At 39.7% G+C, this 27,291-nt stretch overlaps 1 protein-coding gene across 3 annotated transcripts in view; it reads right to left on the bottom strand.

The window, feature by feature from the left end:
- Positions 1-27,291, bottom strand: part of soga1 (suppressor of glucose, autophagy associated 1) — a 51,076-nt gene that overhangs the window by 15,350 nt on the left and 8,435 nt on the right. For all 3 annotated transcript variants that reach the window (XM_053482331.1, XM_053482332.1, XM_053482333.1), the window contains exons 3-6: positions 20,871-21,029; positions 5,683-5,745; positions 4,246-5,520; positions 2,251-2,379 (exon numbers count right to left, since the gene is read on the bottom strand). In XM_053482331.1, coding sequence (XP_053338306.1) covers positions 2,251-2,379; positions 4,246-5,520; positions 5,683-5,745; positions 20,871-21,029 — 1,626 coding nt within the window. The remainder of the gene's footprint in view (positions 1-2,250; positions 2,380-4,245; positions 5,521-5,682; positions 5,746-20,870; positions 21,030-27,291) is intronic.

Below are 27,291 nucleotides of genomic sequence, written 5' to 3'. Positions count from 1 at the left end.
GTAAGACATCTGCAGGTGGAACAGTGATGATATGGGTTTGTTCTGCAGCCACAGGACTTGTGAAACAATTACCTTCACTTCACTTCATACCAAAATATTTTTGAGACAAACGTGAGGCCATCTTTTCCACAGCTAAAAAATGGGCTAAAAATGATTTCAAGCACATGGGTGAATGATACACCACAGCAGAAGGTACTTTATATGAATGTGTGCAGCTAAACTGTGTCCTATTTTGTTGTAGGCGTGTTCGGCTTCGACCAACATTTGGGAAATTAGGAATGCCCAAGAGAAGATGTTTTCTTTATGCACATTTTTATCTGAGTAAAACTGATCTGTGTACGTTCTCAAAGGTTTGCAAGATCTGTGCCACAAACCTAATCCATTTGACAAGCACTATAAATGGGTCTTTGATTGTTGTAATTAAATAGTCTCAAATTATAGTATCTCTTGTTATCTTGTCAAAAAGTAATAAGACCTATACAAATTAAGAAAATCTGCAATTTAGGAAATCATCTGCCGTATCCCCACCATGTTTTGAGGTCAACTTCCTACTTTTTGCGATCCACACTTAAAAATAAAAATAAATAAATAAATATATATATATATATATATATATATATATATATATATATATGAGGGCAAATGGACCTTTTGCACGTTTCTGCATGCATGGTTCTTACGTTGCAAATTTACGTTACAGACAAGGTTAGACCAGGGTATAGATCACAAGGCCAAGGGGTCAAACCCAGCACCACCAAGCCATCACTGTTGGGCTCTTGAGCAAAGCCCTGAACCCTCAACAGCTAATGAGGAAAATGTAGGGTCACAGGAGCCTGGTGTCTATTCCAGAAGAAAGGGGCCACTGGGTGCCAATCCATCACAGGGCGCACACACACATTTATACACTAAAGGGAATTTGGGGAAAACCTATTAGCCTAATCTGCGTGTCTTTGTAGGAAGAACCTAGAGTACCTGGAGAAAACCCACCAAGCACAGGGAGAGCATGCTAACTCCTTGAACACAGAGGCGGAAATCAAACCCGGACCCTTGAGAAGGATTCCCTGGGTGGCTGAAAGGGGCTCTCACAGTGGCTCAGTGGTGACAAACTGTTGCCTCGCACCCAACCTCCAGGCTTAGGGCTTTGAATCTTCCTTCCAGTCTGTGTCCATGGAGTATGCATGTTTTCTCTGTGCTTTGTGGGTTTCCTTTGGGTATTCTGTTTTTCCCCCAACAGTCCAAAGACATGCATTGTGGTGTTTCCAAATTGCTTGTTGTGCATGATTGGTTTTTGGCCCTAAACAATGCTGCGTGATGTTTACATCAGCATGACTGAATGGTCCAGCTTCAAATGCTCATATTTTACAAAGCTTGTTCTTTTTAATTAAACTGTGAACTAAACAGGGTAATAAACAGCGGTTCAGTGGTCCCAACAAGCTCACGATAAACTTGTTACAAGTCTCCCACAGAGACACATTACCGAAGCTTTAAATCTGCCGAGCATATATCTCTCCCTCCCTCTCTTGCCTGCTCTGCTGTTTAAGGCCCGAGGACGTTTATTCTACATTATACAGCTGGCACTAACATTAGCAGAGGCACACTTTACCATCATATCACAGCGCCTGCAAAATGCGCCTGCAATGATTACATGTCTAATCATGACACTGGAACAAGTGATGTTTTTAATTCACCATATCAAATCCGGGTTTTTAAATCCCTTCTTCTTCTTTGTCTTTCGGCTGTTCCCTTTCAGGGGTCGCCACAGCGAATCATCTGCCTCCATCTAACCCTATCCTCTGCATCCTCTTTTCTCACACCAACTAACTTCATGTCCTCTCTCACTGCATCCATAAATCTCCTCTTTGGTCTTCCTCTAGACCTCCTGCCTGGCAGTTCCAACCTCAGCATCCTTCTACCGATATATTCACAATCTCTCCTCTGAACATGCCCAAACCACCTCAATCTGGCCTCTCTGACTTTATCTCCAAAACATCTAACGTGGGTTGTCCCTCTGATAAACTCATTCTTAATCCTATCCATCCTTGTCACTCCCAAAGAGAACCTCAACATCTTTAGCTCTGCTACCTCCAACTCTGCCTCCTGTCTTTTCTTCAGAGCCACTGTCTCTAAGCCGTAGAGCATCGCTGGTCTCACCACTGTCCTGTACACCTTTCCTTTCATTCTCGCTGATACTCGGTTTTTAAATCCCTGAGTTTTATTATTATTAGAAATATGTTGTTTTCGAGCACCTACCAGGGCACAATCGGTCTCCAACACGTCTGTAACATGGTCTTTGTTGCTGTCGGTATTGCTGGTGCTCTCGTCAGCTTTGTACAGGTGCACATCGTGATCTTTGACATCTGCTTGGTCCCTAATGGTGGGCTGTTGCATGCATGAATGGGTAAGTTAATGAAAGAAACAAAAGCAACAAAAATTTAAACAATACAACATAACAGGAATGAGGACCGGAAAGACAGGGAATGAAGGAGAGAGTAGACATTGTGGAATATGGACAAGTCAAATACAGGACATGTGACAGGACAAGGCAAATAGGAATTCGATAGAGAAGCAGGTGAGAAATCATCATACATAAAATGATTCCATTGAACCAAAACTGACTCCATAAAAACATGCAGTCTGGGGAGAAAATAAAAAAAAACCTCACAAGAGAAAAAAAAGGATGTAAAGAAACAACAGTTTGATCAATGTGGCAGAAGACAGAGTGACAAAGAGAACCAAAATGCTCATGAAAAGAGCCAGTGTCGACTGTGATGGAAGGAGAGCGGCAAAACCATAACAAAAGAGAGAGAGAGAAACAGAAAGAGAAGGAGTGAAAGAGGTAAAGACAGAAACCACAGGTCATGGTGCCCGTGCAGAGAAAGAAAGGAAGAAGGAACGACAGAGTGGTCTGGATTGGGATTTTAAAAAATTGGGACCTCTAATGGAGTCTACACCTGACACTAAGCACGAGCCTTTAAACTCATTCCATACAAAAGTATTACTGCTTTAAGCATTTAAACTTAATGACTGTACATACAGTTGCTATTTGTATTTATTAATTTTTTGATAAATAATTAATAGAAAAATTTATAATGATTGATATGTTGTTTATAATGATAGCTAAGACATCTGGGGTAAACAAGGTTTAAATTAACCCAGAGAAACCAAAAGGTTCTTTTTCCCCACTTTTTGTGTATGATACTGTATATATAGAGATTACACTTTAACCAGAAATTTGTGGTTATTTTATTGTCAGTGTTGGGCACCCACATTTTAGGATTAACCGGATTATATTTATTTTTATGCTTATTTTTTACATCTGTAAACCTTTCATGAAAATGGAAGAGTTTTTTAACAACATCATATACATATGTATGTACTTTTAACTGTCCTTTAATTAATTAATTGCTCAGGGCATACGAGACAACAAGGAATATTACAGGCACGGAAAATATAGAACTAATGATTCTAATAGTGTAGCTGTTAAAGAAAATAATTTCCAAAATAAAAGATTCGATATTTTTCTGAAAAAAAAAATCTTAATTATGAATAACCTCAGAAATTCACAATCTGCGAAATTTAGGTCTAGTTTATTGAGTATAATCTGTGATCACCACTTGTATCAATGTAAACCAAGACCACCCCAACATAACCTCACCACCTCCCCCCCCCCCCCCCCCGCCCACACACACACACACACACACACACACACACACACACATGAATAAACCACTTATGGTGAAGTTGTTGTAGTGATTTCTTGTCTATTCATCACTATAGTTGATTTCTTTGCGATACCATTATGACATCATATACTATATATGACACTGTATACAGTATAATGATATACAGTATTGAAAGGCTTCATCTGTTTAAGTGGATTGTGTGAATTCTGCAAAAACTATTTTAAAGCGGCCGGAAAATATCTACAGACATGTTATGGCTTATAGATTATACTATTTTTTATAAATAGATATTTGACCCAAGGTAAGCAGTGTAACACTAGCCGTAACGTACTCCATTAGAGGCCAAGATGTCTTAAAATAACAGCATGCACATTAGTTGCACTGGTTGGCAGGCTTTATAAAAATGAGCAGAGCAATGTTAGTCACTTAGCAATAATATAAAATGCTAAGCAAAAAAAAAAAAAAAACTCGTTCTTAATAAACAAATAAGGGATAAAGAAGATCAAAATGAAAACCAGTGTTTTAATGTTTTAAGGCAGAGTTAATTCTTTGAGTTTCTTACCTTCTGCTGAACTGTCATCTGATTGACCTGGGTATCAACAGGGCAGGAGTCTGCTGACTGAGAGACTACGTGTACATGCCTGTTCTCAGGGGACTCTCCCAGGACATCTATCCTCTGACTGAGAGCCTGCAACTGGCCCTGCAGAGACTGAAGCCTACTGTGGAGGACCTCAACAAGAGACAGATTAGAGCTCTGTACTTGGTTCTTCTCTAGGAACCCAGCGTCTCCAGATTCCCTAGCAGTGATTTTATGTAATAGTGTGTCTGATGAGACGGCTAGAAGACAGTTGAGATCGGCAGACACAAGGAGCTGGATTGCTGAGGTAATTATCTGGGCCTGGTCACGGATGGCCAAGAGTTCTTTGATGCTGAGGCACTGATCAGAAAGGGAATGGTTGTTTCCTGTCACCTTCTCATCCTTGTCCTCTAGACATTGTCCACTATCAATTGGGCCATCATTACACTCTGGGCCGGGCACGCACTCGGCTGAGTCCCCAGCCTCTGCGTCAGTTTCCAGGGCGGGCCGAATCTCCAGACGTCTGGAAGCCAGGTCACAGCGCTGGAGGTTGGACAGCAGAATGCGGTTCTCATACTGGAGCTTCTTTACCTTACTGCTCAGGTCACTGATTTGAAGCCTGGCTGCCAACAGTGCTTCTTGGGATGCCTCATTTTGAGAACCTTCTTCAGAAGCAGGAGTGATGGATGGAGGAATGATGGTGGATGGTGACAAAGACTCAATATCAGAATCAGGAGGTAGCTCTGACTTATAACGGTTAAGTTCGTTCATCAGGAGCTTGTTCTGCTCCTCCAATTCCATAAGTGACCGTCTCAGCAGATCTGCCTCTTCTTCTACAAACTGCAGGTGCCGCTGCAGCTCCATAACATTTTCAGCCGAAGGTGAAATCAGCAGCTGACCAACACCTGTCGCAACTGCAAGACCTCCGGGGGTTTCCTGAATTTTCATGTCATCCATTTCAGCCCGGAGACCACGATTCTCTACCTCCAGCTCCACTATCCTTCGGCTCAGCAGGTTGGCTTCCTCCTCAACAAGCTTCAGGTGAATTCGGACCTCGGCTTCACGCGTGTGGGGCGAGTCGGCCACCTCATCCACCGTCAATGATGTCTCCATGTCTCCATAGAGTGAACGGTATTTGGTCAGTTCTTCCTTCATCACCTCATTGTCTTTAACTATCTTGGTGAGTTTCTTGCACATTAGTGCTGACTCCTCCTTGGCAAAATGGAGCTGGCACTTCAGGTCGGAACTATCCTCTGAAGGCTGAAAGCAGAGATATCAGAGCTGTCAGTTGACTCATATATAAGCACATCAAGAAATAATAACAACTATCTAAGCTTAGTCCAAATAGAACAAGTAATGCTCTCTGTATTAAATTATGTATACGTAAGTATATAATATTTATATTTCTGATGTGCACTCTACCTGTGGTGATGTCTTCTTATCAGGTTTGTTGTTTGGTCTTGCACCTCGCTTTTTTAGAGAGTTCTAGGAAAGGAACACAAGACAGAGAAATACACTGAAAAATACCATACCACACACACACCACTCCAGGTATTTAGCACCGTCGCATCAGCGGCAAAACACAAAGGTACGGTTATCTATAGAGCTAAAATAATGTAAAGAAAGGAGCAGAGACAGAAAACTAGATGTGAATTATAGTTATAATAGTACCAATGTCTTGCCCTGTAATGAATAGAGCATGGATATGGGATTAAAATACACACCCAGGCTTGCTGCAATTTAAGATCTGTGGTTTCCATAGAAACCACCAACCCTTGTTTCACTGCAGAAAGAGAGGGACTGCACTATCATCATAAAACAAGACAGTGAAAAGAATAGCAGAGCAGATTTCATGAGCACTATGAGGACATTAGAGTCAGCTATAAGTTATTCAAGGACGCCATGTATTTTTAATAATAGAAAGGGGAGACGGAAACATAGCTAGAGGGGCTCTGAAGCATTCGGCATGCAGTAAAAGTGCAGCATCAGTGCTGGCAGAGTGCCACAGTAAAGCTGGCAGCAAACCTTTTCTAAACTGCATGTAACATTATTTTTAAAATCAATATGTTTATTCCGAATGAAAACAGAAGCATCGAGTGAATCGAGGCTCATCGTGGTGTCTGCGGAGTCATTATTGGGCTGATGCGATTAGAGGAAGCTAACGCCATTAGTTACACACATCCCACAGGCCTCTTCAGGCCGATTTGATATTTCTGTGTGAAAGTCTCTGCATGCAAGTCAGTTGGGTTTTATAGATGTGACAAGAGTGTGTCCTCTAGGAGGTGCTCTCACATGACCCACACCAGATTTGACTTCTTTTACATGTTGAAGAAAATCTATAAACCCATGTGAGTGCCATGTTTCACTGCAGGAATAATGGACAGAAGTCTGCGAATCATGTGCAAAGTGTTTTGATTTGGCGGTATACGAGATATTGTATTAAAGTAGTTCGATTTAACCTAATTAAATTGAATTACTGTTTATTGTACTTTTCAGTGTTCAGAGATTCATTTTTGAAAATTATTCTATAGTTTTCTATAATTGAATGTATTTTGCCCCCCATAAATTCAGATCCAGTCATTCACTCATTTATCTTCTATATCACTTATTCGGTGCACAGGGTCTTGGAGCCTATCCCCGGAGAATAAAGGCATGTGGAGGGGTATACCCCACCCTGGACAGAGCTCCAATCCATCACACTCCCTCGTTCTCTCTCTTTGGGTCTCTCACACACATCAGACAATTTGAAAACTGCAAGGTGGGGAAAATGCAAACTCCATGCACACAGCGAAGGCAATCAAGCCTGGAGCATAAATACTTTATATGAGAACATTATGAAGGCAATCAGAAAATTGAATCAGATTAATAAAGAAACGTCTTTTGTGAACTATTGAACACAGTGAAAGAAAAGGCCTAATGCACAACTGCCTTGTTCTGGCCTGGATGTTGTCCATGGTTATGTACAGTACATACACAGATGTGTGCACATGCCAAGAAAGTAACTGTCAGAAAAGTGATCAACTGCTAAATAATAAGCATATATAGCTACATTAATAGGAGTGACGCCTTTAATGTGCCCGTGCCTTCTTTAGGTACTCTCGGAGTGTCTAACCGCTCTGTGTTGTGATCTGACTCTCAAACTCCCTGGGTTTCATCATCACGTAATTTAATAAGGCATGTGAAACCTGACACATCATTTGTTTAGCTTAAGCCCCTTCTCATGCTTGTCACTGCGTATCTCTTACACAAAGGTTTAGGACTGATTAACAAGCGGTCGCATATTAAATTTAGTATTTTATTTTTGTAGATATACTGTATATACAGTATCTCTAATCAGTATGTATGTAGCTAGAACAAGTGCATTGTGCGCTAATACGCCAACAAAACCTGCACATAACATTTACTACACGTAAATAAAATACGCATTTGTGTCTGTCGAAGCTTCAGATGATACGACTACTATTTTTCATCAGGGAAAATGCTGGGTGATGCACGCTGAGCACCAACTACAATAGCATGCACTTTACGCCCACAAAAGACTGCCCTTAGACCTGTTAGGCAATCATTCGAGAAAAAAGGAGAGGCATAGAGCACTGAGTGTATGTGTTGGAAGAGCAAAGTTGTCCTGACATTCCTTTTCATCAGAGAGAGAAAGCATCTGAACCGGACAGATGGAATGAAACACAATAATTGCACTGCATTGACTGCATTCTAAGCTGACTAACATTTCAGATAGACCCCGATCTTGCGTAGGTCACAGCTCGGAGTGATCTCCGCTCCACTCGTGTATGAGGAGTGATTCATGAATGTACTGAGGGCTTCACTGGAATGTTTAGCTAGTGAATGGCTTTCATAATACATGCTTCTGCACATGCATGCATGCACGACTACAGATTTCTCCATTTATGGATATTCTCCATTTCAAAATAACATGAGCAAGCTATTCATATTTATTCTTGGTTTGGTGTGTAGAAATATATTTCACATGGAAAAAAAAGTGACAACATCTATTTGTACTAGATCCGTTTGTAAGACAGAACAATGGCTCCTCTTCTCACTAAGACACTGTGTTCGTTTTAAATGTCTTTGCTCTCTTTCCCGGGAGTGCAGTGGGTAGAGCGAGGGATGATAAACACATCCCTTATTAAGCTGCACTTCTTGTGTGTTTTGCAGGGAGTAAGACAGAGAGTAGAAGATAAACATTTACGTAATGTTTGTTTAATATGACATTATTAGAGACAGGGAAACACTCTGCATGTATGTTTGTGTGTACGTGTGGTGTGTGTGTGTGTGAGAGAGACACAGCACTCTCGGCCTTTTTCTCTATTCCAACCTTTTCCACTTGTTATCAGGAGTCATTCTGTAACCCCACATCTGCATAGTAATCTCGATCTTCGGTAACACAGCCGCAGACAGAGAAAGACAAAAAGACCTGCAGCCACACAAACAGCTGGAGGCTATTCTAGTTTCATGAGTTTTGTGAGTAGAGTGTGTTGATTGCATCACTACAGACTGAAAACAGAAGTGCAGGGAAAACAGCAGGGGACTCCTAGCCTGAGGAGAAACCATTTTTAAAGCCGTGACCATTTTTTTTTTTGCACTTGCAGATGCAAATAAGTGCAACAGACCATAATAGGTTCCCATGGTAACTGTTAAAGTGCCAGTCGAAGCTGATGGAACAAACGGAAGGGAGGAGGGAAAACACGGGAGAGGAGGGGGAGGAAGACGGAGGAGGAAAAAACAGGAAATGGCAACCCTGAAAATTCTCTTGACACGAGACAGCTCCTCTCCTTTTAAAAACACACACAGTCTTTCTCTCTCTCTCTTTCTGTAACACACGCGTACACATACACGGACTGTAGTATAAAGCCAGCAAGTTTTTCATTATTTGCATACTTTTTTTTGCATAACCTGTGAATATTAAAAATAAAAAATACAATGCAAAAGCATCAGAGCTCTTTGTCAACGATACACGGTAAACTCTAATGTTTACCATATTAATATGAATTAATTTAGTCTGCACACATACTCTCACAATGAGGTCGTTCTTCCAAAACCTCTACAGCCTTTTCTACAGTTTATATTTCCATTGTTCTCTCCATCTGAAATCTTATTGGGCCACATTCCTGTCTCTTCACATGCGCTGGCAGTTTATTTGCCAACGCTGGATACTGATCCCACCCTCATCTCCCATTAGCTGCACAGTGACACCTGAAATGGAGAACCTAGGGAGAGACCATATGCTGAAGACAAAACACACCCACTCAACACACACACACACACAATGCTAAACTCTCTCCCACTATGAGACTCATTAAAGTGCGTAAACAATCTACAAATCGCTCTGTTAGAAAAATTAGCTCATTTGTCGAATAAATGATACCAATTAATACACTTTAAGACTCTGGCTGTACCATCCGAGTTTCTGGCCACTTCTTAATGTGACAGCTATTTTACAAGATTATTGGACTGTTAATTAGAGCAAGAAAAGGCTTTTCTAATTACAGATAAATCCCTGAAGGGTTCGAGAGGTGTGAACACACACACACACACACACACACACACACACACACACACACACACTGTGCAGGCGAGAGGAACAGTGCAAAATGACAGATCCCATCACCTATACCACTTCTCCAACAAGGTGGCTATGGAGCTAGTTAGGAGCCCAATTCCGAACCAGTTCTTTGTTTTCAGACAGACAAAGCACTGGCCCTCGGACAGAAAAAGCCGGTTCCATGGTGACACTGACACGGGGCTGGAACAAAGAACCGCTTACTTCAAGCGCTGGGGACAGGATATTTACAGCCAACTAAAAGTTTGTGACTTTTATTTTACAAATTGAACTCAAGTACAAGTACAAGTAGAAATAGACTTACAATGGCTCAAATGCCTTGGAAACGGCACTAGCACCAGGTATAACCTAGCACCTGGTTCATTTTGGTGGAAAAGAGGCTTTATAATGTATAAGTGTAAAGAAGTGATTGTAGCGGAGCTCACAGACGACTTCTCACGATGCCTTAGTATCGCTATAATTGACATAAGAGTGTACAGCCACTCTGCGGAGAGCACGGCCAATCTGATCCCTAGACTCCCAGCTACCAACAACTACCACATCAACACGGATCCAAATTCACAATCACAGACCTGGATCATGGCGTGACTCGGGGGATGTGTGTCCCTGGCACAGACTCTAACATATCTAAAACTTATAGTCTGTCATGACTGATCAAGATGAAACCATTCAAATTCCTGTCACTGAAAAAAACGATGGGTGCATCTTCTTTAGAAATGGAGGTCACGCTCCACCTGTTTCGTTCTTCTACTACTGTTAGCTATAAATAGACTAATGTGCAATACAAATACAGGATTCCTATATGAGAGCTTTGATAAGGACTCTATGAGGACTCTCACAACAAGCTTTGTATTCACTGTTGAATAAGAAACCGCTGTTTGCTCAGTGCCTTTATCAACCATAAAAAGAATACATTTTGTTGTGGTTTTGTCGCTCAGTTTATAGGCAGTAAACACGGTACTGGACAAATCTTGGTCTCCTGGGTGTGAGACGATCAAACGTTGTGTCAACATGCTGTTCCTAGTTTACACCAATTAGTGGCGAAAATAATCTTTATTATTATTTAAAAAAATATATATATATTATTATTATTATTATTATTATTATGTGATTTGGATGTTGTGATATGTTTCAGTTTTCTACATAATTTGTTCAGCATTTTAAAGTGAAGTTGCTGTGTTTTAATTTGGAGCAAAAGAAAAACTACAATGATGAAGAGATAGACAGGAAAAAGACATTTCTACAATATAAAAAATATATATATTTCTACACATTTCATGTACATTAAATTTTATGATATTATACAGTGATGTATCTACAAGTTATACCTTAGAAAAGTAGAGGTACCTTAAAAGTTCAAAAGTGTGAACAAAAAACGGATCAGTAAAGGGGAAATGGAGAATATTAGAAATAATTGTATTGTTTTTTTTATTTGGGTACTAATTATTTTAATGCTCTTTCAGTTTATTATTTTTTTTCTTTGATTCTTGTCTGCTACCACAGGCACCACCCAGTGCCATGATGAATAAAGAGAGAGAGATCAAACGAGTCATAAGCTGGTTCTCTTTGGAGAACACACTCATGCCCTCAAACTAGGCCTATTTTTAGACACAATCTTTAATGCATCAAGAAAACAACAAGTCTGACTTACAAAGGCATACTGTAGCGGAGCGTATCTTCTGCACTCCGTTTCAGGGGAATTTAATCAGCAAGGCCATGTGTGCATGACGATAGCCAATGTTTGAGACTACTCAAGGTATCACTATTGTGCACTACCAGACAGCAGAGTCATACAGCTTGTGAATTCCTCTCATAGCTCTTCTCAGCCACACATTCATCCTAGGAATAATCACACTGGGATTCAGAGCTAAAGAGTGAATTTTTATACGTCTGGAGGAGGACTATGAGAATGGAACTAGGTCAAATTCCTTGGCTCAAACCTGAATGCTTTAAAAAGGATAACATCAAAGAAGAACGCAGTTGATGTGGTGCAAAGACATAACAAGCACACTCCTAGACCCAGACTGAACGTGCTCGTATCGTGTAAGCATGAGCTCACATACTATCTTTAATAAAGATATTTTATTGTCATTTTAGTGATGAACTGTTTGGTAGCTCTCAAAGACCAGCAGCAATACGGACAATGTAAGTATAATCACAAGGATGAATATTATGCAATTAACAATATATATGCAATGTAATACAGTGGGATCTGAATAACTAACCTAAAAGCATGAGTAATTTTTAAAGGTAAAGGCGTGTTCTCGTGACATCTGAGAAGACTAAGTGAGATTTGATAAGAGTTCATCTGTTATATGTTTTTACATTATGATTCCTGGAGCATGAAGGGAAAATGATTCCTTGGAGAGTGTATGATACTGTATAAGTGATGTCATTCACTAGCTGCACTCCATCACCAAACAAAAGCACTGAAGCAGAACCCTTACTGCATTAGCATGAGAGAGAGCTTTATCCCTAGTTTATCCCTAATTCTCTCAAGGAAAAATTCTAGCTTTTGAAAACCAATTATCATTTATCATGTCTACCACTTTCAGCTCTTGATTAATTTACAAAGCCCCTTCAATGGCACTTTAATTTAATTTAGGGTGTTGTTGGCATTTTAATGTTTTGTAAATCAATCTTTCAATTTATTAACAAATGCACTCATGTAGCACTCAACCATAACATTAAAACCTCAAACATTAAAAATAAGAAGTGGGTTGCAGGATGAGGCCTCCATGGGCCGGCCTTGTTTGTCGAGCGTATTCCATGGATTGTACAGTTATTGTATTTACTAAGCATCTCAGAGTATGAAATCGCTGCTAAGTGGCCAAAAATTCACAATTTTTTCCTATTTTTAGGAGTAGGAGTAAGAGCGATTCATTATAAAATAGGAAATCATTTTATCATCCTATTCCTATCTCCACCATAATGTAGGAGAGCTCCAGAGGTGTCCTAACTGGTTAGTCATTTTGATTAGATTATGACAGTCCTACACAGCTCTGTTATATTATATCTGAAAGTAAGAGTAGGATGCTTTAGAAATTACATTTATGTTCTACTCTGACCTAGGAGTATTTTCAGTCCTAAATTAACTTTAAGTACGATTCCTAGAAGTGATTCTGAGAAGCTTAGTCAAGGAATCAGACTCATTCCATGCTCACTCGACACCCACTTTTTCAACTTAAGCGTTTTTGGTCAAGTATGACCTAAAACCTATTCATCTGCTCAACCGTCCATTACCTTAAACCTTCACTGTTTATGTTTTTAATAATGTTTAATTAAACATTATCAAACTACATATCCAAATGTTCTAATTCATCAGAAGTTTCAATTAAGTGTTTGTGTCCTGTTTAACAGAGTATGATAATATCTAAGAAATATTTGGCTAAAAACTTGTTACAGTTACTGCAAAAATTTACTGGAAACCTGCGTGATCTAGAACCCACAGCAGTTTGAAGGTGCTGGGACTTTAACCCACAGCCTTTTGATCTATAAACACAAAGCTTATTATATATTTAACAAGTATTCACTATATAACACCCAATGATTCAACCATTTGTATTCCTGAATATTTCTATTAAAATTTTGTATTGAATTAATGTGAACCACTTGGTGGTCCAGTGGTTAAGCCTTTGAGCTACACTGCTTAAGATTGTGCGATAAAATCCCAGTATCACTTAGTGGTATCCTGTATCAGCCATGAGAGCAAATGCATTGGAATCCCCAGCGGGCCAATAAATTACTCTTAAATATAAGATTTTAATTATGCATTGTATTATACTTAGCCTTGCAATAGTGGATGGAGTATGCTAAATATTTACATATATTTCAGTACTTATACTGTAAGTGTAAGAGTATGATGTGGCGATGCCTAGGGCTGTAAACACTGAAGATACAGGCAGCAGACTTGAGTGGAATCAAAGTGGCAGCGCATTGCAAGAGCTGTCAACAGGGTAAACATAATTAACAGCAATAAAATAAATAGGCATATACAGTATTATATAGGAGGGGGATTATGAGAAAATGAAGGATAAGATTGGTGGATGATAGTGAAGTTTAATTATTGTCCAGTTTGATTCTCCTAAAATTCTGGCTGAGTGCAAAACAGTGTCCATCACATTGACGAGCTATTGTACAGTGTGATCGCTGTCGGTACAAGTGACCTACTGTACCACTGCTTTCTACAGAGGAGCTCAATGAGTACCAAAGGAGCTCTTCAAGTGCAGGATGAATGAAAACTATGCACCCAAAGAGACTGAAAATAAAAAGTAATGAAGAAAAAAAGATGTGCAAATAGCAAATCTGAAAGAGATATAACATGATGTCTCTTGAAAAAGGAGCTGCTGTTTACAGCAGGGTTCTTGCTCAGTGTTTGCCAGGATGCACATGATCTGTGTGCAGGGGCCCATCAGCTCTCAAAAAAACCCCTTTGATTTACATTTAATTTAATTTTAATTTTGATGACATAACTGCGTGCTTTTTTTTTGTTGCACGTTTCACCTTTTCTATTTTTTCTAAATTAAGCACCAAATGGCTTTGACCTTTTTTATTATTATTTTTATTCAGTTAGCATAAAGACATTATTAAAGACAAGCTTAATTACAAGTCAAGAATAAACTATTTCACCACAGGGGTGTGTGGACTGGTTATATGTTATATTATTATGATTTTGCACAAAACAGAAGAATGAAATATACCAGCAAAACTATACAATAGACTATATTCACAGCAGTATAAATGAAATGTGGTTTATTTGGTGTGATTTTAATATTGATTTTACTAATTGCATCGTTATACAAAGTTCGAGATCTTTGTATCGGATCTATTGGATCGTTAGCTCTTTTTTCCATTTCCTGCATGCATTTGGGCTTCCAGTGGGGAAACCTGAGATGTACTCACGAACAAGAACAGAATATGAACAAGGTTAAATCACCCACATGGTGACATGGGAAAAAAAACCCATGCAAACACTCTGACTCTGAGATCCTGTCTGTGACAAATACAAACAAGGAAGAGAAAAGAAATAATAATGCAATGTGACTAATGCAATACAAGCTAGCTTGCCGGCATTTAGCGATTTATTTAGCAGTTTATTAAGCTTTAAAAATAACTAATAGACGAAGACGTTTAAATTATTTATTCGTGATTCTTTCATGTACGTCAGCGTGGTCACTATGGCTATTATCGGGCTCTATGGTGCGCTGTTTGACATTACAGGCTGTTTGGTACTGTAGCTTGGAGACAGCACTATTAGAACAACATTAACGCCATAAATAGAAGCAGCAGATGTTCTAAATAATATACCCCATGAGAGAGAGAGAGAGCGAGAGAGAGAGAAAGTGAGAGAAAGAGTGTGACAGAGAGAGAGGTTGAGTGACAGAGAGAGAGTGTGTGTGTGTACTTTACAGATGACCTTTCATTATGACAGTGCTGTCACTATTAAAACTTTTAAATGATCAATCAAATTACCTTTGATCTATGTGTGTGTGTGTGTGTGTGTGCGCGCACCTGGTTCTTCAGGATAAGAAGATATAGGATCTGTCAGCCCAAGTTACCATTAACATCAATGATTAAAGCCTTTCTACTGCCTTTCTCCATCCAGATGCATCGCACTACATGTGGTAGACGGGCATCACATATAACACTCTCTCTCTCTCTCTCATTTGGATTATCTTAATCCAATACAATACAAGCATCAATATACTATATACAGTATATCGACATATAACCATATATGTATGTTTCATTTGTAATATTCATAACCTTAACACGTCTTCCTTTATTTCTCAATGATATTCACTTACAAGGTGCAAGGGTAAAATGAATACATGAGCAAGTTACAGTATCACAACAAGAAGGGCTTAGTGTAAACAGTGGAAGGCCTTTAGTCATAGTATCAAACCCACACACACACACACACACACACACACACACACACACACTCCCTCACCTCCCCCTTCTCTTGTAGCCCTCATCACTTCAACTCAAGACAACAATGGCTCCCAATAGACTCCCAAACCAAGTCAGAGTGAACGCACCCCTGGTCCTTTTAAAAGCCTCTCACATGGACTGGTGCATCCCGCAGGGTCTGGCAACCTGACACTTCAAATACCTCTTATCCAATAAATGTTCTTAAAGATAAGGGTAGAGAAACAAAGGAAGAATAGAGGAACATCAGAGATGGGTGTGTTTAACGAGAGGGATGAGTAAACAGCTGACAGCAGCGAAATGAAAGTAAGCGCTTACTGTAAATAAAGACATATTTCAAACATGCACAAACGATCAAGGGTTGAGGTTTGGGAAAGAGCTTCTTTAGATGGAATTACATTTTCAGACACTGAACTCAATATGGTGTGGGTGTCTGTCTGGTATTTTATTAGGACATGATTACAAATGTTATTACTCATCTTACTTTTAACAGTGTTTGATCTGTCTTGACCCTTTTTGTTTGGTCTGTACTTCCTGTTTGGACGTTTAAGCTGTGACCCACACAGCGGGACTTCCCTGCTTTCTGGTGCTTTATGCTTTATGCTCCATCAGCAGTGAAACCTCTGGTGAAATATGCACTGAGCTGTCATAACCGGTGGCCGTGCTATACCCCGGGGATATGTCTCGGTATGGTTTGGCTTTACAGCGTGACCACAATGGCCCTCGGGTTCTGTCTCTGTGCCTTTTATACAGGTGCAACAATGGTGCAGTATTCCTGCTATGAACAGGCTGTGTGAAAGGGACTAATGACAGTGAGCTCCCTGTAATCCCCTATTGGGCATCTGATTCTAGAATGGTCATATGACAAGTGTACAGTTTCACAGTCCAATATATATATATATATATATATATATATATATATACACTATATTGCCAAGAGTATTCGATCGCATATGAACATGAGTAACATCCAATTCCTAATCCATGATATTTAATCATGATATGATGTTGTCCCACCCATTACAGTTATAACAGCTTCAACTCTTCTGGGAAGGCTTTCCACAAGATTTAGGAGTGTGTTTATGGGAATTTTTGACCATTCTCTAGAAGTGCATTTGTGAGGTCAGCCACTGATGTTGAACGAAAAGACCTGGCCCTCAGTCTCCGCTCTAATTAATTTCAAAGGTGTTCTATCAGGTTATCAACATTATATTAATCCCTATAGATTAAAAATTGGATGTTATTTAAGTTCATATTTTGGGCTATAGGTGGCATAGTGGCATTGTCCCTTTGCACCGCCAGGGTCCGGGGTTTGAATCCCACCTCGGGTCTGTGTGCATGGAGTTTGCATATTCTGCCTGTTCTTGGGGGGTTTCCTCCAGATGCAAATTTCTCTATAGCCACCTTTACTTTATCTGCAAGGAGTTCTAGGCCTTCCTGGGATATTTATTAATGATGGATCTGATTAATTTAAAACGGATATGTCGCCAAATAAGTGTGACATATTTATGAAGGCCCTAAGAAGACCATATTTATATTTGCATTACTTGTGGCCTAATGTGTATGTCGCAACAGTTCAGTTGATAGGAAATAAAGTGAGAGTATAAATACATCATTTTAATAATATCTTAATTTAAAAATTAGATGTAGCCTTTCATATTACACCCTCTAACACACGTAAAGAAGAGCCGAAACTTTATTTTTAGAAGTTTTTGTCATTTTGGACACTATAACACTGTAACATTGTGTCGTCCGCTCGGGTGCCATTCCTGACCTTAAAATCAGTCGCACACTCACAGATGATGACAGCTCATGGAATAATATAAGAATGATATAAAGCATAGGCTAAAGCCTCCACTGTCATCAGATCTTAATCCATTTAAAAAGCTAAAAAAAGATTTAGGATTAGAGTGTTAGATAGTAGTCTGCACCGCCATCATTAGAACACCACATGGGGGAATATATGAGGAAATACATCAAGAGGAAAGACAGTTTATATATATCTATATGTACGTAACAACATATATCTATACATATATATACAGATATATGTTGTTACGTAATTACCTAAACATTACAGAAAGGCTGACCTCTGTGTCTTAAAATACCAACTAACTGTTGTTTTTGTTGTTGTTACATAATTACCTAATTCTATATGTGCTATTTTATAGTTTTGAAATCCCCAGTATTGTTGTCATCATCTGTAGGGGTAGCTCAGTGGTTAATGCATTGGACTGCGGTTCGGAAGATCCGAGGTTCAAACCCCACAACCACCGAGTTGCCACTGTTGGGCCCTTGAGCAAGGCCCTTAACCCTCAACTGCTCAGATGTATAATGAGATAAAAAAAAAAAAAGTAAGTCGCTCTGGATAAGAGCGTCTGCCAAATGCCTAAATGTAATGTAAATGTTGTAGAATGTGGAAAATAAATCACTAAACAAAGAAATTTGCAAGTGACCCCAAACTTTTGAACGGTATAAAAGTAGCTACTAAGTACAACTGATATAAACCTAATGCTTAACTCGTGGTCAAGTTTTATGTGCTATTCTAAAAAAGTGTAATCTGTTGATTTATATATGCAGATTTATACCGCTATATGCAATACTGTGCAACCCTTAGGTACTTCTGAAACTTTACGCTCAGATATCAAAATTCAGATCTGAAGCAAATGTAAGATAACACACGTTGATTTCACAACATTTGGGATCAAATGGAATTTGCTGTAAATCTGATGCTACCCAAGCTATTGTTTTAAGAGCTCGTTCTCCAGTTTCCTCAGAGACTTACCACAGAGTTATATCAGCCTCAAGCCGTCTCACACACATTTCACACCCCATCCTGCTCTTCTCCCTTGCTAAATCCCCCATGAAGCTTTCTAACAGCTGGAAGATTAATGCAGATGAAATGAAGTAGAAAGCAACGAAAGAAAGAATGGGGGGAAAAACAAGCAGGAATATAAGAAGACGAGAGAAAGAGAGAGAGAGAGAGAGAGAGAGAGAGAGCGAGAGAAAGAGAGCGAGAGAGAGAGAGAGAGAGAGCGAGAGAGAGAGAGAGAGAGAGAGAGAGCACAAAACATAACCGGCCATGGCTAGCCCTTTTTAGTAAGTTCAGTGTGCCTCTTCCTGATTGACCTTCTGAAAGTGCAGCGAGTCAATAATACGTCACTTCACTAATCAAATATGTGGCTCCGTGTTGATTTTCTGTCCAAACCGATTGAAAAGGCCTGCATCGTTCTCGGCCGACACTTTGTGCCCCTTGATTAAAAATTGGAAAAATTACAGCTGCAGAGAAGAACCACTATCTGCATTAATCCCTGCTTGTCACTTATTAATCACACACATCGCATCATTACATTTTGCTGATTTTAAATTAAAAGTGTATAAAAGTCTTCAGGAAAAAAACCTTACCGAATATTATTTAAAGATCCTAATAATAGTTCATCATTTCTTAGCTAATCTGAGAACACATATAAATCCCTGCGTCGATTTGCATAGATTTTTATTATAATAAATAATCATTTTATTAAATATTCCTTAACTATAATATACTGTATATGTTAATCTGACTACAGCAGCAGAAAAATTAAGATATACAGTCCTGTATTACAAAAATAACATGTCCTAACTTGAACTTACACTGTCTGACCAAAAGCAAAGTTCAAGATTTAGTTTGTCCATCTTTAGCTTTGATTGCAGTGGAAAAGGTTGTGGCTATTTCATGTGTGGCTTCCAGAACCACCGTGACCTACTGAAGCAACCCCGGATTATAACACTCAGAGGCTTGTACAGTGGCCGCTATGCATGATGGGTGAATCACTTCATGCACTTCGCTATCACCCTTAGCAATGGGGTTCGCCTTAACTCATCAGACCGCGTGACCCTTACCCAAACTGAAGCCGTGATTTCTACTGTCAGTTTTATTTTTATGATGCAACTTTATCAAGCGTGTAAGTCATCTCCGTTTATGACCACATTTCAGCACTGTCCTGACAGCTTTTATTAATGTGTTGATGCAGGACAATAATTTGACCCTTGTAATAAGGGTCAGTGTATGATGAGCTATCATGTATAATAAAAACAACAACTACCAAATACAGAAGTAAATACACTTAATTCAGCAAATCCTTCCTTTAGGTCCTTCTCTTTTAATGTGCATTAACTAAATTTGTAATTCAACTTTGATTTAGAGTCAAACATTACAGATGGTTTACACTAAACAAAACCTTTGCACACACACACACATACACATTCACACACACACAAAGTCTTGTTACCGCAGTAAAAAAAAAATCCAGCTCAGGAATTCTGCCAATCAGGGCATTGCCAGTTTTGTGTGAAAAGGAAACAGTCAACAAATGATTTTTGAATCAAAGTGAAATCTAGGAACCTTTTACAGTGATGTATTTACTGATGAAAAATGAGTCACTCTGTTGCACATCTAAGCTAATAAACTCCTGTAACCCAGATACAGATATATCACTCAGTCTCACTTCCTCTCCTGTAGTTTGTCGCATCCTAATCCTAATCTGCATGTCTTTCCACTGTGGGAGAAAACCGGAGTACCCTGAGAGAACATGCAAATTTCATACACACGAGTGAGAATTAAACCCTCGACCCTGGAGGTGTAAGGCTGAAATGCTAACCACTCTCCAGGAGTAATAAAATACATCATGATCTATTGGAGAACCTTACAACTAGAAATGTTACTGTACAAATCATGCCACTGGTGTTCACTTGTGCGGTATGTCTACCATTAAACTTCATCAATGCTTTCCCTTTTCCTGACATTTACACTGGAAAAGTCAACAGCTCACCACTGGTGAAACACACCCAAGCAACCGTCTATATTCAGGCAGAGACAAGCCACGAGCTAGCCATATCAACCACACCGTCAACTAATCATTAAAGAATGCGAAATGACAGTTAAACCCTTTTGGAGCCATTCATGTCTTAGCTCTGTCTTAAAGTTCAGCGGTGGTCAAGTGAAAACCAACTTCTCGTATAAAATTCCCCTAATTCCCTAACAAGTTTCTCTTCATTTATAAGTTTTATAACCAGAAGAGAGTAATATACTGTAGTCTCAGAAGCCTGGCCCGTGTCATACCTCTCGGCTCTTCTCCAGCTCGGCCTGCAGGACCTGCTTGGCCACTTCCAGGTCCTGAAGCTTCACTTGCAACTCCTCGTTCTCCTGCTCCAGACGACTCCTCTTCTTCTCCACTGCGTCCAGCTCATTGTGCAAGCGGATGGACACATCCTTGGCCACCTGGAATATGCAAATTGTGAGAATGTGAGAAAAAGATTTCAAAATATTAATTCATCATCTGGTTTAATTACCGATTTCCAACTAATTTTCTTGCTCTAACACACACTTTGGCTTAGGAAGAGCTGATTAGATGAATCAGGTGTGTTTAAAGCAGAGAAACACTAAGGTGTCCAGGTCAGGGGCTGGGAAGCTGTGATTTGAAGAACTGAAACCACATTATAGAAATTATGTGGAAGTTGGTCAAATGACTAATGTGCAGCTGCAGAGATGAAACACAAGCTGTAGAAAAAACACTTATCATTAGTTGCACAATCCAATGGTATATTTTGAGTCACACATGACTGTGTGTGTGTGTGGTAGCTGCATCTTAGCCAATATTAACACAAACAGTTTAAGGCATCACATTTGTATTCTTTATATTTTTACATTTTATGGGTTCCTTTTTTTTTGTGGGTGGCACCAGTGGTTAGTACTGTCGCCTTGCACCTCCACGATCTGGGTTCGAATCCCGCCTTAGGTCTGTGTGCATGGAGTTTGCATGTTCTCCCCGTGCTTGGTGGGTTTCCTCTGGGTACTCCGGTTTCCACCCTTGGTTTAAAGACATGCAGATTAGGCTAATAGGCGTTCCCAAATTGCCCGTAGTATGTGTGTGTGTGTGTGTGTGTGTGCGCCCTACGATGGATTGGCACCCTATCCATTTTCCTCCATTTTTGTGGTAGCTTTCATAATAGACCATTACAGCTGTGTATTGTAACCTTTACACAGAACTCAATCTGAAGCTTGTTTTCGCATCACACATTCTTATGTATGTAATTACATATAAGGTATCTTAAAAGCATGATTGCATGATTCAAATGTTATCCAGCAGAAAACAAGGGGCCACCTTGAATGATGACTGGGCACCATTTGCTCTGATGGTGAGCTTTCTGATGGTGATGGTGAGCTTTCAGAACTACCTACAGGTGATGTCATGGAGGGCTAATCCTGTTATTTTTTATACAGTCTGTGGTTGAGTAGAGCAAGACAAAGGAGATGTCCTCTAGACTAACAGTGGGTGTGGAACTAATGTCTCCCACATGAAACAGAGTACATTAAAAGCTTTCCATTAGAAGGCCATGCTGCTTAAGAAGACCTGTTACCAGTGTTGTCTAAAGGAAGAACACCTGCCACCCACACACACAATAAAACAAGCTCTATTGTGTTAAAATGCGTTCCTTCCATTCCGCTCTCATTCAGATTCAGTAATCACTTTATCCTCCTGAAATGCATGATAAGAGTATACACATCGTAAGGTATGATGTATTTGAGCACACGATACAGAGCACAAATCCATCACAATTAACTTTGTGAGTCCTTACCGGCAGTAAATAAGCAAAACTACACTATGTAATGAATGTGATGAGGAAGGATGCGGTCCACAGAAGGCGGCTCTCAGTGAGTCGGACTACATTAAAGGTTCTCCTTCCTTTCTTATCAGTGCCTGCTCTGAATCTGAATCAAGGCAAGAGAGCAGCTGTGTACCCACAATACCCCTCTGTGTACATACCATGCCTTTATATGAGAGCCCGTCCTTGCCTCCATCTCGCTGCCTCCTTTCACTTGTGCATCTATTCAGTTTTTCTTTTTCCTTACAACCATTCCCATTTTTTTCTTTCTTTTTTTGCAGAATAAACCATCTCTGTTTATCTGAGTCGCTTCACCAGTTACTCTCTCTACTGTCCCGTCTATACAATTATGCCCTTTGGGTTGCCATTCGGTTACACACAATGTCAGCTATGTTAGTGTTAGTCAATGCTTTTATTCATTATACAAAAAAATAATGTCAGAAAACATCGAATATTTTGTTAAAGCAAAAATATGAAATACTGTTTAATGCATCCTTACATTATTTTTATATAACAGTGATTTATATTCCACGAGCTCCACATCTCCGTGTCTGTCACCACCTGCATCCGTCTGCCAGCTTTACCACTTCTTAAAGGTGCTGCTTTGATATGGAAAAGTCGAGGACACAGGGGGTGGATTAAAGAGGCGGTTGAGATTGAGGAGAGCTGGTGCAGATTCCAGTAGGGATTCAAGGGTGAGAAGGAGGTGTTATATCACAGGACGTTAAAAGTGATGTTAATAGTGCCTTGATCTCTCATTTGTCTGGCTTCCTCCACCCTGCTACATTCTGAGACATAATGAACTGTCTGTGTAGACCATATAAACAACAACAGGACTCCAAAGGGTGCAATTAGCTATCAAAGAGATGCCTGAGTATGTGTGTGGTCCTGCTTGACCCAGCACCCTGCTAATAAAACTGCTGTTTTAAAGAACTTGCACACTGAGGGCAACCATGATGGCCTGTACAAAGTCAACTCTTGCTCATGAATGTATTATACTGGGTGATTCACTTGAAAGAGATCACGAATAGTCTGCAATGACACTTGCTAGAAGAAAGCAATCTGAACGAAACACCATACACTGTGCTTCGCAATATATTGCGCCAGGCGCCAGACAGCCATCGCGCATCGCGTTTCACTCAAGTTCCCATCAGTATGATGGTGTAAATTAATGAGCAGCACATCTTCATAGTGGGAACCTACAGGGTCACCGATTCTTTTAAGCGATGGCAGAGTGGACTTAGGAAGAAATATGGTGTTCCTGACATACCATAAATGAGAGTTATTTAGAGGATGGAACAGAAACTATAAATGACAGGATCATCGATCCCTTCTTATGGTGAAGGCCAACTGAAAATGTCGCAGGACACAATCTGAGACGAGCAACGTCGTCTGCATGCTGCCCATCAAATCTCTAAGACGCTTCGCACACGAGACGGACGTCAGATCTGACATCAACAGACTTATAATAGAAAACTCTACTGGAACAAGCCTCACACTGTGGAAGATTTGTGTCTGGCAAAAAACGGAAATCACTTCCAGCATCGCATGTAATGCATTGATGACACATACGTCAATGTATGTAGTGTATTTCAGTCATAGCAAAAGTTATTACCGAATATTCGAAGCCTCTTTTGGCTGAATTAGCGTGTAGTATGTTATGTTTTATTATTTATTTATCTTCTCTACCTTTTGTTCCATACAGGGCCAAGGAGGCCCGGAGCCTATTCCAGACACTAGACATGAGATAGGGCACACCCTGGACAGGGTGCCGATCCATGTCAGGGCATACACTATAGGCAATTTGGGAACACCAATTTACCTAATCTGTATATCTTTGGACTTGGAAGTTATCTATTTCAAATCATTCATGAACATTTCCGCAGCCTAGCAGGGCACATTATCTAAAAAAGGCCACTGCCATTAGGGGGCATTACTGCCACAAAATGGTGTACAGGTAAAGGTTGTTAAAATAACATCCAGGTGAATGCCAGGACCCATGGTTTACCAATAGAACATTTTCCAGATCATCTGATGTCATCTTACGTTCTTTAAATCATGCATCCTGGTGGCATTTCTAACCCAGCCAGGTAAGTGACGCACATACATCAGATCAGTCACATGATGTAGAAGAAAACAGAATTTATCAGGCCAAGTCAAAATCTCACAATGCTCCATGGTCCGGTTCTGATGATCACATGCCCATGTGCTAAGCATGGTCACTCTGTCTGTAGCAAGCTGCGATGAACTGCTGGTGTTCTGACACCTTTTTTATAATAGCCAGCATTACCTTTTAAGCAATTTTTGGTATTACCCACTGCATATCAGGGAAACTCCATTAGACCTGCCTTTTCGCTGGGGCTTTGTCCCGGTCATCCTGCCTGTACAATTCGGCCTTAGGTTCTTCCGCTTGATCATTTTTCCTGCATCCTGCATCTTTGAGAACTTAGGACTGGGAAGCATATTGACTTTTTAACGTATGTATATAGATATATTATGAAACAAGCTATAAGATAAGACAATATAGTTTATGTCAGTATAGTTTGATGATGCGTTACATGTTTTGTTTCGTCCGTTATGTCAAATCAGTATTTGCATCTCTCCTCTTCCACACTGCTCACAGCCCCGCCCCTCCTCTCCCTCTGTGTCTTCGCTCCACCCAGTCCCATGCTCCCTCTGTCTCCGTGCTGTACACCAATGTTTACAATATGTCCTGCTTTGTTTAATATGCTGTCTGACGGTGTTACATTTATGAGTCAAAAATATAATCTCCTGATGGAAACACAAGGTATAAAATATTATTCAGGATGGCGTTATAAGCACTGTAACCTGCAGAATAAAGAAAGTGTTATACCTTTCACAGCCTGAAAAGCACATTACAGTATATATATATGTATATATATATATATATATACCATATATATATATTTTATACCATAAATATGTATTCCTTTCTCTCTATTGCAACTCTGGAAGCTCCACTGTCTACTACAGGAGGGTTCCGTTTACCTTTTTATTGTTGTATTTAATGCCATTTTAACCAACTTGGTATTGTTGTTAAGGACAAGGACAAGATCTTTTTTTATATAGGTACTGTTTCTTTCAGATAGTTTTTTTTTTTTCATTTTCAAGTGTTGCAAAAGATAAACCATGCTTTCTATTATAATATAATTTTGAATGTTTAAACATAATGTTAAATTAGCCTTTGTTCACATTACCAGGCAGAAATGACTTATATCCAAAGTGATAATCAGTTTTTATATGGATGTCTGAACACACAAATCTGATGCAATTCATGCGACTTGAATGAGAACCATCAGATCGGAAGTTGTGTGACTTCTTGCGTCTGTGCATGCGTAGGGGGTCGACGTCATCAGTCAGCACCAGCGGTGCAGGAATTTCTCTAACAGCAGCTGCTAAAACAGCTAAAACGCGGCATCTGGCTTTCTTCATTTATGCTGAATCTAAACAAATACAGCCGACTAACTGTGCTTGTCACTCTCCAGAGCAAAATCTTTGCTAAAATCTCATTGTTTGCAATGAATAAGCGGGCAAACAAATATGACGTGTTTTAACCAAGATGGTACGAGCAGACGTATGACGTGTGTGTCCCATTTCAGAGGACGGATGCATCCACATCAGAGTCAGATAAAAGTCAGTTGAAGTCATTATGAATGTGATCCGTCATAACATGTGGGAAAAAAAATCTAAACTGAACCGTGTGGCTTGGAATGTGAAAGTTAGGCAACAGGATTAAATTAATACGGTAATCATGGAAATGTAGGAATGACCATGAGGGGTGAGTTTAAATGCTGTGAGCAACATTTAACATTTAATTCATCTCAGGGGATAAGACGGACAATGATATAGACAGTGCTGATAATAAAATTATTAACTCACTTCACATTTTACACAAACTATATGTAATGTTTTTGTAATGAGAGTTTTTTTTTCACTACAGGAACTACATGACTAATGTCCATTTTCAGAAGTTAATTTTTTGAATCTCTTGAATACTACCACTATAAAACCTCCTCAGCAGTGAGGGTGTAATCAATAAAAATGTTTATTAAAGTGTTATTTACTATTTCTAATATAAGTTCGGTATTGTTTTCGACGGGACCTTTGAGACAGTAAAATCACTCACATGTTTTCCACATTACAAGTCCAACACACTTGGCCACTTTTCAGACAGTCTGTACCTTTACTGATGAGAGAAAAAATCTGCTTTTGGCTAACTGTAGCACTCTTAGGATATCGTGTCTAGTTTCAGGTTCCCTGTGCTCATCGCTGAAGTCAGCTGTGTTAGATGTTCGGACTGACTGTGAAACGTGAACGCAGCACACGAGCCATTATGTACGCTGCTTTCGTTATCTGTGGAATGTTAAAGGGGAAGAGGAAGGGGGAGGGGTGGTACTCACTTTTCCTGATGTAGATCGATTCCTTTTTTTTTCTCTTTTTTTTTTTCGCCCTTGTTTTTTTAATTACTACTTTGCAAAGGTTGCTATCGGCCATAAACCCAGGCAAGTCTTTAGAACAGCCTCGGATTTGACTTTAGTACTGACGTTCTACACAACAACATGTCATCTAATTATAGTTATAATAAAGCTTCTAATCTGGTTTCATGAGCTTAATCGCGCACAACATAAGCTGTAAATACAATCGCTGTATCAACAGTAATGCAAAAGCAGGCATAACTATTATATTAAAATGCTTATTGGTAGAGTAAGTCTTCCTCTATATAAAGGTTAATAAATCAGAAGGTTGGCATCAAGTCCCAGCTCCATCAAGCTGCTCCAGTCGGGCCCTTGACCAAGGCCCTTAACCTGGCACCATATCATGCCTGACCCTGCCCTCTGACCACAACTTCCTACTAG

This window comes from Clarias gariepinus, chromosome 22, assembly GCF_024256425.1.
Source record: "Clarias gariepinus isolate MV-2021 ecotype Netherlands chromosome 22, CGAR_prim_01v2, whole genome shotgun sequence".
Classification (NCBI taxonomy): Eukaryota; Metazoa; Chordata; class Actinopteri; order Siluriformes; family Clariidae; genus Clarias; species Clarias gariepinus.
This window is presented reverse-complemented; position numbering and strand designations above follow the sequence as displayed.